This window comes from Andrographis paniculata, unplaced genomic scaffold (genome assembly GCF_009805555.1).
Source record: "Andrographis paniculata isolate CXL003 unplaced genomic scaffold, ASM980555v1 Contig9END, whole genome shotgun sequence".
NCBI lineage: Eukaryota > Viridiplantae > Streptophyta > Magnoliopsida > Lamiales > Acanthaceae > Andrographis > Andrographis paniculata.
Window position 1 is genome coordinate 2,879,272 of NW_026137639.1, and position 18,454 is coordinate 2,897,725.

The window sequence follows — 18,454 nt, forward strand, 5'->3', positions numbered from 1 at the left end:
TCAAAATTATATTAAATAATACCACAAAAAAGTGATAATAATTTAATAAATAAACTAATAATTATATTTTTAAACAAATTCTTCTCATGGAATTGTATAGAGTTTTTTATATATGTTTTTTGTACTTAAATTCTATAATTATATTTAAACTAATTATTTACAAATATTCTATCACTACTTTAAATGTTATTTGCATGAGTAGATACCAAAAAAATATACATCTCATCTTTGCAAGTGACATAGCATTCATCAAACACTAATATAATCATAAATGCAAACCTTTAGAATGTAAAATTATGTTCAAGCGTTCTCATGAAACATGAAACTCACGAGCGTTAAAATAAGAAATAATATAAACAAATACAAAATACATTCAAACCTATAACTATTGATTGTGCACGAAGAGTGTGTAGAAGATGGTTTTAGATAAGAGAAGAATAGTAGGTTTATGATGTTATGTAAAAAATGTATGATATGTAGAGTTGTAGTGTCGTTCAAAGAGAAGTGTGTGAGAATTATAAATTTTTTAGTATAAGGAAGAGAGTGCAAAGAAGAAGAGAAGACGAAGGAAGAAGTACATAAAGAAAAATGAATGTGAGAAATTAAAATGAGATGAGATATTTAAATAATATTGAATGCAAAGAAAAACTTTACAACTTCTTATATTTAAAAATTATTTAAAAAATAATATTTGAAGATATTGTTTGTTGATGCTAATGTGTATATATATATATATCTATAATTGCATTCCCTACTTAGATATATTCGGTTTTGATAATATATATATTTTCATAATTTATAATTGTTCCTTACGACAATTTTCACTGCAGGGATTTGTCATGCAAGACATAGTTCATGTGATTAATATTGACCGATTTAGTTTATGTCTTACAAAATGAACTATTTATAATATTCATAACACACGAGTGATAATAGCAGTTAAAGAATACAAATTAGTACCTCAACATTATCAACTAATATTGCGGCATAATGTGACCATCGAAGATTCACGTGATTCCGACAAAGATTTTCTGCGCGAATTCCACAATATTGTTCCTCTAAATGAATTAGATTGTCATGTGAATAGAGAAGACCAACTCATTGGTATATTGACCTATAAACGTAAATATATATATATATATAATAGTTTGCTAATTTAAAATTCATAATTTATTTTATTAAATTGTTGTGTAGATGTATTTAGACGGGTTGCTTACGTGGATGATTAGTACTTATCGGAGAATGGTTATCCTTTGCATAAGATTATTCTTTTTGATACAAGATACATTGTTAATTTTTATTTTTTTTGTTTTTGTTTTTGTTCTTTTATTTAATTTTTAGTATATCTTAGTATCAAAGTAAATTATATATACTTTTGTTATATATATATATATAAATAAGTATGACAGTTGTTCGCATGATTCTACGTATCAAACAAGCTATGGATGACGGTGAAATGTTAAAGAATATATTTCAAAAAAATATTAGTCTATAGACATGTGGTGTTATGATAAAGAATTTTGAAGGTATATAGTTAACTCTCTATTATATTTTTATTTAAATTATATTGTTATCTTTACATTGATTATATTATATTGTAATTTTTTTTTATTTACATATTTATTATTTTTAAAATTTGATAGGTATCACATCATTATACTAAAATGTATATAAATCCACCAACGAGCTTTAACGAAACTTTTTATAATTGGTGAGTAATTAAATCTAATATTTATATCAAATATTTTTTTATTCCTAATCTTCTTATTATAATTAATTTTAACTATTTTATTTAGGTTTATGGGCGAGTGTTGTGCGAAGAAGTTGGTGTCATTCTTTTAGGTCAAATTTATTGAAAATATCAAATGCCAAACAAATTCGAATATGTGACTTCAGACATGAAGATGAGGTTAGATATATAATTTTAAATATATCTTCGACTATATATAATTTTTGTGCGTGTCCAAGAAATTGATGTTGATAGCATGTGAAATTTTTTAATTAATTCTATATATCAAGTTTACATAAAGACGTATGATAATAGTGAGACAACAAAATTTAAGTTATTCGACAGACATCTCAAATATATATTTTATGTTGAAAATCCATATGTCAAGTCTATGACGACCAGATATATTTTATATATTAGTTTTATATAATTTTATACTATAAAATATATTTTATATACTTTACTTATATTTTCAGATAAATAGAAAAACAATGCTAAAAAAATTATTTAACTGTATTTATTAACTGCGTGTCCACCTTCATTGTTGTTGTGCCTCAAATATTTGCAAGAGCAGATGCTACGTCTCCGGTAGATTAGTGTGAAAAATATGCACATTATAAAAAGATCTCCATAATTGTAACTTTTTTATTTTTCTATTTTTTGACATTTTAAGATTTGATGGTATTTTATCAAACCGGATTGTCTAATTTATATATTTCCGTCGTTGTGTGTATACTATTTTATATAGTTTTGTTTTAATTTTTTCTTTTTTACTTTTACTTATATTTGTATAACATTATATAATTACACTACATAAATTTATTTCATAAATTATAATTAAAAAATATATATTTAACATATAAAAAAATAAGATATTAAGATATATATTGTTGGAAAGTATGGGTATTGCGAGAATAAACGTGAAACCGAGTCGCGGATGGATCCTCTTTTCGAAAATTAGATACGCTTCGGTAGTGCCTCCGGTGAATGGCGTTCTAACCCAAAGATAAAACGGTTTCCGTCTCCAATGAGAGTGACACCTCTAATCGTTGGAGCTCTGGAGAACAAAAACGAGAGGGAACTGAGCTGGGGAGGCTGCCGAAAAACTAGAAGAGAGGAGAGTAGGACGAGAGGATTATTAGTTGTTGGTGATTAGAATGAAGGGGGAGACCTTTTATATAGGCGTCTCCACTTTGCCAAAATGGCAGGGGATTAATTACGATCATAATTACGACCTTAATTATCGATGTAATTAATTATAATTCAAACCTTCCGTTTGAAGCAGTCGTAATTTATTCTAATTACAAACCTTCCGTTTGTGACGATCGTAATTTATTCTAATTTCAAACCTCTCGTTTGAAACGATTGTAATTTATTCTAATTTCAAACATTCCGTTTGAGATTATAATAAATTTTTTCAACGGATAATATTTTATCCAAATAATATTGCGACTTAGGCCATATACCCGGGTTTAATTTGGGGTTGCACAATTTGGTTTGTCTCGAGACAGACAACGTAGCCAAAATATTAACCAAACCCCATACACAATAAATATATTTCTTCCAAATTAATTATATTAATTTGGTACACCGGCCCGTCGCATTTTTACTCACAAAATAATCGATTGCAAAATAACCGATTATCCAACAATCCCCCACATGAGTGAAAATGCCCATAAAGGACAGAAACCCAGCTCAATCCCTGTGAGACATTGACACATCAGAACAGGTAGTTTTTGACTTTGAACTTTCCATAGTCAACATTACAGAGTGTATTGGTGGCCAAGTTGACATGATGCATTGAACTATTCCGCCTCTGCGTGCACTTAGTCAATAATATTGGCGTGTCACTGTCTCAATCTAAACTTTGTTCTCACGATTTGATCCATTTCGGCCATGGATCTCGTCTTTGGATTCATAAGTGTTTCATTTGAAGCGGCCCACATTTCACACTTATATAGGTAATCCTATATCAAGGTATTTAACTCACACCTTTAGAATCATTAAGAGTCATTGACTCAACCTCACCACTTTTGCGCATTATAACACTCATTGCTTTTCAGGGAATTGTATTGAGTGTTCATGCCGGACTCTTACAGTTTAGTTTTTCCATTGAACCAAAGCTTGGGATTTCCAAGTGATTTGGTTGGGTTACCATTGTAATTGTCTCTATCTTGTGGATTTCAAACCCATTCCCTTTAGCAGTTTGTACATTTGATCTCTCTGCAACCCTTTGGTTAGCGGATCCGCTAGGTTTTCTATTGATTTTACATATTCAATAGTCAAAACCCATTTGGTGATCAAATGTCTTACAGTGTTATGTCTACGTCGGATATGTCAGGATTTACCGTTGTAAATTCCATTCTTAGCCCTTGCTATTGCAGCTTGGCTATCATAGTGAATCATTACGGGAGGTACTGGTTTAGTCCAGTATGGAATATCATCCATGAAGTTCCTCAGCCAATCGGCTTCTTCGCCAGCTTTGTCCAAGGCGATGAACTCCGATTCCATTGTGGACCGTGCAATGCACGTCTGTTTTGTGGATTTCCACGAGACAGCTCATCCTCCAATTGTAAATACATATCCACTTGTAGATAGTGAGTTTTGCATCCAATATCCAATTGGCATCGCAGTACTGTTCGAGTACCGGTGGATATTTCGCGTAGTGTATGCCAAAATTCAGAGTAAATTTAAGATAACTTAATACTCTTACTAGCGCTTTCCAGCGTTCATAACTGAGGATGTTAGTGTATCGACTCAGCTTGTTTACAGAGCAAGCCAGATCAGGCCTTGTACAATTTGTTAAGTACATTAGGCTTCCAATAATTTTGGCATAGTCTTCTTGAGCTACGGGGTCTCCCATATTCTTGCTTAAGTGTACACTGAGGTCCATTGGGGTTTTCACTGGAGTGTTTTCGTAGGCATTGAATTTTCTCACTATCTTTTCCACATAGTGAGACTGAGTCAGAACAATACCTTCGTCTTGTCTTAGAATCTTCATTCCAAGGATGACGTCATAAACCCCCAAATCTTTCATGTCGAAGTTACGACTCAACATGCGTTTGACCTCACTGATCAGACTGACCTCTTTGGCCATGATTAGTAGGTCGTCTACATATTGACATATTATGATAAAACCGGAAGGTGTTTCTTTGATGTAGACACACTTGTCACACTTGTTTATTTTGAAACCATTTGATAGCATAACGTTATCAAATCTCAAATGCCATTGTAAAGGTGCTTGTTTCAGCCTGTACAACGACTTTATCAGTCTGCACACCTTTTTCTCTTGGCCAGGAACGACATATTTAAAAAAGCAGTCTTCACATCCATTTGGTGAATCTCAAGATTGTTCAAAGAAGCAATCGAAAGAAGTATTCGAATGGATGTTATCCTGGTTACCGGTGAATATGTGTCGAAGAAGTCAAACCCTTCGGTTTGTCTGTAGCCTTTTACTACGAGACGGGCTTTGTATTTGTCAATAGACCCATCAGCCTTGAGTTTCTTTTTCAACACCCATTTACACCCTAGTGGTTTGCAACCTTCGGGTAGGTCAGATAACACTCAAGTGTTATTATGCATTATAGAGTCTATTTCACTATCTATTGATTCCTTCCAAAAAGGAGCATCAGGACTGGATAGTGCTTCCTTGATCATTGTTGGATCATTGTCTAACATATACGTAACAAAATCCGGACCAAAGGTTTTCTCGACCCTTGTCCTTTTGCTACGCCTAGGCTCTGAAGCCTCTTGATCAGTGCTATTAGTCATTTGTCTTTTTACGCCCCGTAGTTCTTCATCTACGGATTTTGGATTTGACTGCATTCGTTCCTTACAAGGGTAGATATTTTCAAAGAATGTGGCATTCTTTGATTCTATCGTAGTTCTCTCGGTCATCCCAGGGATTTTTGATTTGTGAACTATGAAACGATAGACATTACTGTTTAGTGCGTATCCGATAAATATGCAGTCTACCGTTTTTGGGCTGATAGCGACTTGCTTTGGAAGCGGAACTTCCACTTTTGCTAGGCACCCCCACACTTTGAAGTATTTGTATGTGGGTTTCTTGCCTTTCCATAGTTCGTAAGGGGTGGCATCTTTACCCTTAAGTGAAATCTTGTTCAGGATATAATTTTCAGTTAGTATCGCTTCCCCCCACAGGTTTTGGGGAAGTCCTGAACTTATCAGCAAGGCATTAATCATTTCCTTAAGTGTTCAATTTTTGCGTTCTGCAACGCCATTCGATTGAGATGAATATGGAGCCGTTGTCTGATGAATTATGCCACTTTCATTACATAATTCTTCGAACGAGGCCACATATTCGCCACCTCTATCACTTCGAACTGTCTTGATTTTACAGTCAAGTTGATTTTCTTCCTCGATTTTGAAGTTCTTGAAGGCCTTAATTGCTTCGCTCTTTTCCCTTAATAGGTAAAGATAGCAATACTTTGTGCAATCATCGATAAAGGTGATAAAAAATTTCTTTCCACCTCTAGTTTGCACAAATTTTAAATCACATACATCAGTGTGAATTAACTCTAATGGCTTAGTCTTCCTTTCGACAGACGGGAAAGGTAATTTTGCCATTTTGACCTCCACGCAAACTTCACATTTGTTTTGAGTGTTCACTTCTTTTATATTTAGTAAATTCATATTTACTAATCTTTTTATAGCATTTAGGTTTACATGACCTAGTCTGCAATGCCATAAATCAGAACACTCAATCAATTACGAAGAAGAAGCAATATTTTTATTATCAGTAGGTAGTGCTCGGCGCACGGCCATTACATTCAATTTGAACAATCCATTTGTAAGATAAACCCTTGTTAGGAACATCTCGTTTCTCGATAGTATAAATTTATTTGCTAAAAAGACAAGTTTAAAACCATGCCTAACTAGTAGCGATCCCGAGACGAGATTTTTCTGAATGTCTAGCACATGCATGACATCTTTCAGGGTTAGTTCTTTGCCAGAGGTCATCGTCAGCACCACGTTCTCTATGCCTTGGACCTCAGAAGTTGCATGATTTATCATGTGCAGTTTCCTCCCTTCGGTCTCCTTGTAGGTCGAGAAGTTTGTTTTGTCGGAGCAAACATGGCAGGTTGCTCCGGTGTCAATATACCAAGCTCTCGGACTATCCACATTATTGTTTCGTATACAACAGCGACAAGGTCGTCACTATTGAGATCACGATCAATCCGGTGGCTCGTTTCGACCAGTTGGGAACTCGGCTTCTTCTTTTTCGGTGCCTTGCAGTCCTTAACCTGGTGTCCTGTTTTACCACAATTAAAACAGTTACCTGTAAACTTGGACTGTTTGGCTTTGCCCTTGTCCGTTTGAGTTGGGCGTGCACGTTTTTTGGCGGGATCTCCGACCAAGTTAGCTTTAGCAATATCTCCACTTTTAGCCTTGTGCTGTTTTCTTTTGTTTTCCTCTATTCGGATTCGGACAATCAGATCTTCAAGCCCCACTTGCTTTAGCTTATGCTTCAGCCCGTGCTTGATGTTGCTCCAACTCGGGGGCAATTTCTCGATCATCACACTCGTGATGAACTTTTCTGGCAGTGGCATCTCCTCGTCGACAACAGAGTGAACAATTTGTTGAAATTCTTCCGCTTGTTTGACAACAGACTTGCCATCTACCATCTTATAGTCCATAAACCGGGCCACAACAAACATTTTAGAGCCGGCATTCTTGGACTTATATTTTTTTCTCAAGGGCATCCCACAACCCTTTCGCACTCTTTATTTTACAATATACATTATAAAGAGAGTTAGAAAGACTACCTAATATAGTATTTCTTGTCATGTAGTCTCCGTGTGCCCACGATGCATAATTCGCATGCGTCTGCTGATCTGCATCGGGCTCTGGGGTGATTGGGTCATCCTGCAACACGAACATGGCAAACCTAATCGCAGTCAGGTAGAAGAACATCTTCTTCTGCCACCTCTTAAAGTCCATTCCCGTGAATGGTTGTGGAGCTTGTACATGGGGCATCATCCGTGGGCCAAGCCCAGGACCAACAGTTTGGGCCGCGAATGAAGCAGATGGTGCGGCCATAAACCTAGGAAATCCCCCATATCCCCAAGGGGCAAATCCAGAAAACAAAGGGTTGCCCGCCCATAAAGGGAACTGGCCCAAGTGAAGGAGCGACTACCTTGTTTGCGGTTCCGGCGACTCCTCCGACGATTCCTTCGGCGGCGGTCCGGCGGAGATTCCGGCGACTCCTCCGGCGACATCTCTGGTTGCGGCTCCGGAGATTTTTCCGGCGGCGGTTCCGGAAACGGCACCGGAGACTTCTCCGGCGGCGGCTCCGGCGGTGGCTCCGGAAGGAGTTGACATTCTCGCAAAGTTTTATCTAATTTTCGATTGTTGGAAAGTATGGGTATTGCGAGAATAAACGTGAAACCGAGTCGAGGATGGATCCTCTTTCCGAAAATTAGATATGCCTCGGTAATGCCTCCGGTGAATGACGTTCTAACCCAAAGATAAAACGGTTTCCGTCTCCAATGAGAGTGACACCTCTAATCGTTGGAGCTCCGGCGAACAAAAACAAGAGAGGAACTGAGTTGGGGAAGCTGCCGGAAAGCTAGAAGAGAGGAGAGTAGGACGAGACGATTATTAGTTGTTGGTGATTAGAATGAAGGGGGAGGCCCTTTATAAAGGCGTTTCCACTCCGCCAAATTGCAGTGGATTAATTACGATCATAATTACCACCTTAATTATCGATGTAATTAATTATAATTCAAACCTTCCGTTTGAAGCAGTCGTAATTTATTCTAATTACAAACCTTCCGTTTGTGACGATCGTAATTTATTCTAATTTCAAACCTCTCGTTTGAAACGATTGTAATTTATTTTAATTTCAAACATTCCGTTTGAGATTATAATAAATTTGTTCAACGGATAATATTTTATCCAAATAATATTGCGACTTAGGCCATATACCCGGGTTTAATTTAGAGTTGCACAATTTGGTTTGTCTTGAGACGGACAAAGTAGCCAAAATATTAACCAAATTCCATACACAATAAGTAAATAATATTTATTTATTTCTTCCAAATTAATTATATTAATTTGGTACACCGATCCGTCGCATTTTCACTCACAAAATAATCGATTGCATAATAACCGATTATCCAACATATATATAATTATATTACAATATATCCGACGTAATTTTACCGTGCGTAGCACGAGATTCACATCAGTATATATATCATATGTAATCGGAGTTGGTTAAATCAAGGCTTAAATGTGTGGAAAATTTTGTATATTTTGATATTTCGTGGTCTACTTCAATTAATTTATTCAGCAATAATAAAAATTTGATCTATTTTGTAACCCGACCCACCGGTCCAATCAAACCCTAATTTCCTTCTCATATTCCTAATCTACCCTTGTACCAATTGGGTTAAAGAATTACATAAATTATATTTAATTTTTATTTATCTGTTTATGTTCTAATCTAAAAATATTATTTTATAATTACAAAATATAGAATATTGATAATTCTTAAAATAAAATTATTTACAAATATCAGAGTTTATATTTTTAATATTTCAAATTAAAATTAATATTATTATTAATTTTTATAGTTTTAAATAAAAATATATTATTTTTTCTCACAAAACATCATATTAAAAATACTATTTAAACAAAAATTTAAATTAATATTTTATTTCAAATCAATTTAAAATCACAAGCAAACAAACCTGTTAAATTTTAGTATTTATAATATTTGTATTCGTATTTTATATTATGTTTTAATATTTGTGTATATTTGGATAAGTTAATTAATTTATGTTATGAAATATTGTAATGATGTATAATTAAAATTGGTGTAATATTATTATATTATCATAATACGAATATTTAATGTTAATATTCAATTTTTAAAATATAAAAATATATTAAAAATACCAAATATACAAAATGAAATAAATTTTGAGACCAAAATGTAATAAAAAATTCCTTTAGTTTTTTAAATGAATGGAGACAACTGGAGTTGTATCAGAGACTACATATTTGCAGAAGTATAAAATACGGAATCGACTGAAGTTGCACTTATAAATAATAAAAACATGATAAAAGAAAAAAAAAAAAACTTACAAACAAACAAACTCTTTAAATTTTAATTTAAATCAATATTAATTTATTTGTAAGATTAGAGATTATTAGATGTATTTTAGGTAGATGAGAAAACATTTTAGAATGGATAAACTATTTTTTTAGTCCCGTAACTAGATTCTTTTATATTTTAGTCTTGTAAGTGGAGTTTGTCGCAAATTAGTTTCATAAGTGAAATTTTTTTCTTGTTTTAGTTCTCCGGCGCCGGAGACGTCGGCGTGGCTCGCCGGAGACGTTGGAGTGGCTCGCCGGAGGCCACGTGTCCGCCAAATCAGCGACAAATAGCGGACACATAGATTTTATTTTTCATTTTTCATTTTTTTTAATTTATTTTAAATTTTATTTGCCTTTTTATTTTTTTTTATTTGGTCCAATAGACAAAAAAAATAAAAAAGAATGAAAAAAAAAAATCTACGGGTCCGCCAGGTGTCGCTGACTTGGCGGGACACCTGGCGGACACGTGGCTTCCGGCGAGCCATGCGGACATCTCTGGGGCCAAAGGACTAAAATAACGAACATTTTCCACTTATGGAATTGGTTTGCAATAAACTCCACTTACAGGACTAAAATGATAAAGGAGTCCAGTTACGAAAAAAAAACAGTGTACCTTTTTAGAATTATGTGCATATGATTTTATATTATTAATCGTATTAGTAAAATTAATAATAAATTAATCTATTTGCAATTGAAATTTCTTCACACGTTTTGATTGGGTAAAATTAGTCATAAGAGTTTCGTGGATTGACACACTACTCTTAATTATTTCAATAATGAATCATTTAATTTGATGGCTTATCAGTGAAGAATATATTATTAATGAAAATATCTTTCACCAATAATTTATCGATCACTCATGTGAATGTTTGAATATATACCACCATTTTTATACGTGTGTATTATTTTCTTTTTCATTTTTTTTTATTAAAGAACTTGAAGAGGGCCAACATATCATATCAAATACTTAAGATATGTTCATTTGTATTTTTAAATGAATATGTTTTTTTTTTTTTTATGTTAATATAGAAAATTATGTCGATAATTAAAAAATAATAATATTTTGTATTGAATTGTTGACTTTTTATAAAAATAAAATATATATTATATATATTGTATTAATATATATTATATATTAATATTTTTTAATATTTATGAAAAAATTGTGCCACCAAAAAAATTATTGAGTGAACAAACCCCTATATATTTTCTTTATTATTATTTTAAAAATATTTTAAAACTTCAAAATTTTTATACAAAGGTTGCCAAAGTTCTAGTTCTTATGATGTCAATTTTATTTTGGCATTTGTTGCGAAAATCAAGAAAAACAAATATAAATACAAGAATTTAGGGTTTTTTTTTTTTTCTAAAAAAAAAGTAAAAACACACCATTAAGTTTCTATAATAAGTATATTTCTTTTACAAATATTACATTCAAACCTATATTAAAAAATACTAACTAAATACACAAATTGTGTGTGTTTTTTATACAATTTTTCAATACATTTTTTCAAAAAAATTAATATATTACATAGACTCATTAATTAATTTTATATTATCAACATAATTTTAAATAAAACTATATCTCTTCAAACAAAAAAAAAACAAATCAAACACACAGGGACGGGGCAGCAACCTATCAATCTATTGGTTTTAAGATATAGGACAAGAAATATAAGAAGATTAAAAACAAGGAAAAAATATATATAGTACATCCAGATATAAACATTTGTATTAATTTATTATACTTCGTTCGTTTCAATACAATAGTCTTGTTTACCATTTTTGTCCGTTCCAAAACAATGGTCTCCATTTCTATAAATAACCATATCACTATAAAATTACCCTTACTTTTTCATTATTATTACACAATTGCCACTACTTTTTACACTAATACACTCACAAGGGCAAAAAAATCTTTTACCCGTACTTTTTACCGACTATTAATATAATATAAATATTCTTTAAATCTTGTGCCAAATACACCCCAGACTATAGTTCTGGAACGGAGGGACTAACATTTTTTATTATGGCTTGGTTTGATTACGTAGGCGTACACAGTGACTAATTTGCAGATATTTAATAATAGGGTGTGTTCGTTTGATGGATTTTGACAAAATTCTACTATTCATCCAAAAAATTTTTCCCAAAAACATCAAATCAAATACCTGTTTTTTATTTTTTTATATTATACTAAAAATTAATTTTACATTAAAAATATCACATCAACACCTGTTTATATCACATCATACAACTATTCAAATTCAAAATTTTTACTATTCAAATCCCAAGTCAAAATCCAAACCCCCAAATAAACACACCCAATATAATGTACCCAATACAATACAATATCTATCGTTTTCAAATGGTTCACACACAATTGATAAATTAATCATACACGCAATTTCATTATTCAACATTATATTATTATTATTATTATTATTAGGACAAATCACAACTTGTCTGGCCCCATATATACTAAATATATATATATAGCTTTTGTTAGAGATCAAAGTGTTGATAGAGAGATTAATCGACACGATACTCTATGCTGATTAGCTTCAATAGTACATAAAAATATAGTAATATATATATATATATATATATATATATAAAGAAAAAAGACAACATATTATATATATAGAGTGTCTATATGTTCTATCAATTTTATTCTATATGTTGTTGTGTTAATAAATTTGTGTGTTCAAATCAATTATCAATACTATGCGGATTAAATATAATCAATACATTGACAATTCATATATTTTCTCCGTCTCATATCTATTTATCCATTTACTTTTTACACCGAATTTTAGGAATATTAATATTATATTGGGATGTTGTAGAAATAAAGGTGAAAAGACTAAAATTATTCTTATTAATATTGTATGATATAAAGGTAATGATATTTGTGTAATATATTGTAAATTGGAAGAGTATTCGTAATATTAGGTAGATAGTACAGTTACTGAAAAAGAAAATGAATACTTTGTTAATGAAAATAAAAAAAATAGATAAATTTTTAAGGGATGGAGACAATATTATTTATATTTATATACATTATTAAACCAAATTAGTAATGCAAATTCTTTAATTTATTGTTCCTCACAACCAAACAACAACGAATCAATAATACAATACAAACTCCTATGTTGTCACAATAAAAGTAAAAGGAATCTTTACAATGACTATATTTATAAACAATAGCAATGAATTTCATCCTAAGCATTTTTAATGAAGAAAAACAAATAAAGGAAATACCTTAACCTTACTTTGGAAGTGTCTTGATCCTTGTAGTATAGAATCCAACTGTCTAAAACTCCATCGGATCCTCTATCCCATTAATAAATTTTATCCCCTTATTCCCACATACATAATATGTATATATACACATATGTGTATGTATAGTATATATATACACACTATGTGTATGAGGATAGGGTGTGTTAATGGGACAGATGATTTACTTTGGTCTAAGACCCAAGTTTTACCTTATTCATTTTTCAATATCAATAATGTCATCGGAGCCGCCACTCGGCATCCGCCGGAAGGAAGCGGCGGTGGCGGCCGACAAACCCTTGAAGCTACTGTTGCTGCTACCCTCGCTGAAGGAATTCCAAGAATTCCTCGGCTCAGCTACGGCAATTCTTACAATGGTCCTCCGGCAGAAGGGGCAGACGGGCTCGGGATAGGATGCCGGCTTGGGTTTGTTATGACAGCACACGGCGAGCGTGCATTGGGCGCACATGCGGTGGCCGCACCCGCCAACCTCGATCGTGCACGTTTGGTCGAAACATATGCAGCACAAGTCGGCGTCGTTCGCCTGAGATGTAAGAAACCACTATTGGTGCATTGGTACAGAGAAATACGAGTAGATAATGAAATTGGAGAGAAAATGAATTAGGTAGAGAATTAATTAAAATAGATAAACTCAGTTGAGAAATATGAAAAAATGAATGAATTGGACAAGAATAAATAATTAATCTCACAAAATAGAGTTTTAGCGAGTGAGAATTTATAAAAAATATTTTTAGTGAGTTTTTTTTTTAAAAAAAATTATAAATTATATACAATGTTTCGTAAAATCATATTTTAGTATAATTTTTTAAAAAAACTCGTAAAAATTAAATACTTGAATAATAAATTAAATGTAATTTTGTAAAACTGAAATAATATAATTTAAAAAATTATAAAAATTAAATATTTAAAAAAGGATAAAATAAATTAAAAAATATATATATACTACAAAATCATTTCTCTCAATTTCTCTGGTTATAGGAGAGAAATGAAAACAGAAAATAGAAATGATTTATTTCTTTTCCATTTGTCTATTCAAATAAACAAGAGAAATAGAAACATTTTCATTTCTCTACTGTCAATTCCCTGTACCAAACACACCGTAGTTCTCAGAATTTAAGGTACTGAAATTGGTTAATTCGATACCTCGGACATATTGTCGTCGGATGGCGACGGAGACGGCATCGAGTAGGATGTTTTCTTAAAAATGGCCTTTTCTCGCTCCCGGTTCGCCTCCATTAATGCCTTTTCGAGTAAGGCTTTCGCCTCCTGGTTGAGCTCGGTCATGAATTTCAACGGCGACGGCCACACGAGTGGCTCGGACGACGATGGATTTAGTAGAGCCGCGCACGCCCCGTTGCGATGTCTTAACGCAATTGCATATGGAATTCTCCTGAACCATGTAAATCAATATTTTTTTATTTTTTTTATTTTTACATTCGAATAATATTCCTTGATTGAAAGGATAGCAAAACTATTTACCCCGATGCGTCTTGTTGGCGCCGATCGGCGCCCCAAGCGAGCAATTCCCGAACACAATCGAGACAACCTCCCTTCGCCGCCATGTGCAGGGGAGTACTATTCGATAACCTACCTCAATGTAACAAAACAAAACAAACCACAAGGTCAAATATTATGTAATTAGAGTCGGCTAATAGTAGGAGCAACATGAGCAATTGTTCAGGGCTTCTGCTTGAAGATGATCCATATTTTAAAATTTTATCTCATATTTTTCATTATAATTACCAAACTAATTCTTATTCTAAAATTAAAATTCCTAGTTATTATTATTGGTGTTATTATTATTGAGTTAGTATATTTCATTTATTGGATATATTATTAATATAATTTTTACTTTTGTGTGGTTTTTTTTTTTTTTTTTAATTATTTGTAGTTTATAATATTTTGAAAAAAAATTAATCAGGCCTAGTATTTAATTTTGCCCAGGATCCTGAAAAATTTCAAGACGACCTTGGATGTAATAAAAGTTCGAACTCATAAATTGGACCTTATTAGACCTGTATCCATACCCATATCCGTATCCGTGTGTGGAAGCGCAGACGAGGCCTCCGCTGTCCAGCAATATATGAACACAACGCGCCCGCCTTTGCCGGGCAGCCAAGTGCAGCGGCGTCGCGCCTTTCCGATCTCTGACATTCACAAACCGAGGGAATCCCCTGTATGTAATAAATCAGATTGAATCAACAATTAAAAACATACAATATCAACAACTTATGACAATGATTCATACAATACAATAACTATAATAACTATGTGTTGTGTATATTGTTACAATATACTGATTAACCATAATCAGCATCATAACTAATCATGCATTTTTACACTATTGATAGGGTTCGGACAAGATCGAGTACCAGGAAGATGAGACAGAGGAGGTCTGGGCGGCGGCGAGCAAGGCGAGAAGGCAGTCGGAGTGGCCGTAGTAGGCGGCGTAGTGTAAACACGTCCTTCCGTTCACACCCTCGAACATTAGAATCTGATGATTCCATATATATATATATATATATATAGTATTATGGCGACAAGGTAATAAAGGTAAAAAGAAATTCAGACAACATAGATATAGATATACGTACGTTGGCGCCTGCTTCGATTAGCTTGTCCAAACACGACAGCTTCCCATGCATTGCAGCCAACATCAATGGAGTCTATTGCCATTAATTTATTAATTCAGCAACCAATTATATATTCAAGCTTAAAATTGCGAGAGACTGGATATTTTTTGAGATCGGACAAACCTGCTTGTATCGATTCAGAACATCAACGTTCACACATCGCTCCAAAAGGATCGAAAGCATCTGCAATTTATAATTAAATTTCAGATTTTTTGAAAATTAAATTTCAAAGAGCAAATATAAAAAAAAAAAAAAAAAAAAAACTGTAAATTGTAAGAAATTGGACCTCGATCTGGCCATTGGCGGCGGCGATATGCAAAAGTGAGTGGCGGTGGTAGACGGTGGTGCGGCGAATCAGAGAGGAGTCTTTCAATAGAGCCGCCGCGACGGCATCGGAATCTCCCCGCTGGACGGCGGCGAACAGGCCGTGCTCGTCGGCGGCGCCGCAGCTGAGGGCCTGACCCATAGATATCCGGGCAGGGCAGGCGCAGGGGAGATATTTTTTGAGGGCAGCGGGCAGGAATAAATCAGTCCATGGGAGAATTGAAGACGAGTGACGTATGAATTGATATTTGATTGTTAAAAATATGACGACTGACTGAAAAATGGTTGTTGGAGCATAAAAATCAGCACCAAAATGGGAGGGAACATATATCTATGTATCTATACTTTAGAGAGAGAGAGAGAGAGAGCGAGAGAGAGAGAGGATGAAGTGAGTGGGTCAGTAGTCAGTCGGTCAGTCAGTCACTGAAATTATTGGTCCAAATAATTCGACGCTTTCATTACATCATCACCTAAACCGTTAGTTCAAGAATTTCGTGCATTTTTTTCTTTGTTTTTAATAACACATTTTTTTTTTCTCCACTTAAATTATGTTACTCACTCCCTCCGGTGAAAGCTTGGCATTTGCTTTTTTTTGTACGTATATTTTTAAATATTAGTATTATATTGGATTGTAATAAAAAATACAAAAATATCCTTATTAGTATAGTGTAATATAAAAGCAATGACATTTGTGTAATATATTGTAAGTTGGAAGAGTTGTTAGGTAAGTAATACAATTACTAAATTAGGAAATGATAATCTTATTTTGGGACGGACGAAAATGGAAAATGACAATAATCCAATGGGACGGAGGGAGTATTATTTTTATTTATTGTAAATAATCTTATTATTTTTATTTTTAATAAACAATGGGTGTGTTTACTTATTGGTATATGATACTCCGTCCGTCCCAAAGATATAGTCTTATTGTGTTGACCACGAGATTTAAGAAATGTTGATATTATATTGGTAATTGGTAAAAAATAAAGATAAATGATTTTTTTGCTCTTGTGAGTATATTAGTGTAAAAAGTAACGACAATTGTGTAATAATGATGAAAAAGTAGAGATAGTTTTATGGTAATATGATTATTTATAAAAATGAGATTATTGTTTTGGGACGGACAAAAATGGTAAACAAGACTATTGTATTAAGACGGAGGGAATATTTGTTTTTACTATTCTTAATTTTTTCTTCTCAAAACAAATATCAATCAAACACCTATTTATTATATTACACTAAAATTAAATTTTACATTCAAAATATCACATCAATACATATTTATATACATCAAACAACTATTTCAACTCAAAATTTTATTATTCAAAATTAAAACTCAAAACCAAAGTTTTACAAATAAACAAACCTATTATTTTTAATCAATTTTATAATAAACTTTTTTTTATAGTACATCTAATTTATTTTTTACATACTTATTTTAACATTGTATTATTTAGAATTTCTTCCAACCAAGCTTAGAACACAAACAACGGTCAGACCTCCATTTAATCATCTCCGCCGCCGTGCAGGGACGAAACTACACTAGGGCTTGAGGGTAATTTTGTATGATTTTGTAAGTGTTAAAAATATTAATTGTTATGTATTTATATACAATTTGCCCATCCAAAATTATCCAAATTTATATTTAATTATGTCATTATTTTTTATTTAAATTTATTAGTTAAATATTAAATAAATTATAATATTTTGTCCCCCGGAATTTAGATGCTAGTTTCATCATTGTCGACGTATCAAGGGTTTTCCAACGTGTCAGGGTGTTTTGACACTGGACGATAAATGAATCTCCATAGTGGTCTTCCAAATAATTATAAAGAAAAACCTTCGTCAAAACCATCTCCTTCGTTATTAAAATCAAACCTCATCTCAATCCATTTTACCAAAACTCCCCCACAAGCCCTAGGGAACGGGACATCGGCGTCGGATAAGGTTCACATAATCGACCGCGCGTCACTATTTCCGATTTGTATAATGTTTTCCTAGTTCCTATTTCCTTTCTTCATGTACAAATAAGAAATCAAACCCCTTCCCAACTGAAGAACCCTAACAACAAAGCGCATGTTGAAAATTTTGACCGTTCGAGGTCTAATCCAATGACTCCCTCGGTAAATAAAATTAATCGGCCCATTCTTTAACCCGACTCATCGGACTGTCCCAATCCTCTTTTACCCAAATCCAATTCTATCTTCCCAAAACCAAACCCAGACCTTTTAATCCCAAGCCATATCCTATGCCTATCATATCAGTTAGTTTGTAGCTTTAGATATATAAAGAGAGTAGATTGAAAAAAAGTTTCAGCTATTGATCTAGCCTTTTGTCGATACTA

At 32.9% G+C, this 18,454-nt stretch overlaps 1 protein-coding gene across 4 annotated transcripts; it reads right to left on the reverse strand.

Annotated features, from left to right (window-relative positions):
- Positions 1-12,934: 12,934 nt before the first annotated feature.
- On the reverse strand, positions 12,935-16,468 carry LOC127244024 (putative E3 ubiquitin-protein ligase XBAT31). Of its 4 annotated transcripts, none has more exons than XM_051264301.1 (8): positions 16,073-16,468; positions 15,910-15,969; positions 15,748-15,819; positions 15,526-15,647; positions 15,169-15,327; positions 14,633-14,740; positions 14,297-14,543; positions 12,935-13,694 (listed from the first exon to the last, which is right to left on the reverse strand). In XM_051264301.1, the coding sequence occupies exons 1-8, from the start codon at positions 16,250-16,252 to the stop codon at positions 13,350-13,352; spliced, it is 1,293 nt and encodes a 430-aa protein (XP_051120258.1). In that variant the 5' UTR covers positions 16,253-16,468; the 3' UTR covers positions 12,935-13,349. The 4 variants fall into 4 exon arrangements, with proteins under 4 accessions (XP_051120258.1, XP_051120260.1, XP_051120259.1 ...); XM_051264303.1 differs by having other exon boundaries at positions 12,935-13,676; positions 16,073-16,463; XM_051264302.1 differs by having other exon boundaries at positions 15,181-15,327; positions 16,073-16,462.
- Between the last annotated feature and the right edge of the window lie 1,986 nt (positions 16,469-18,454).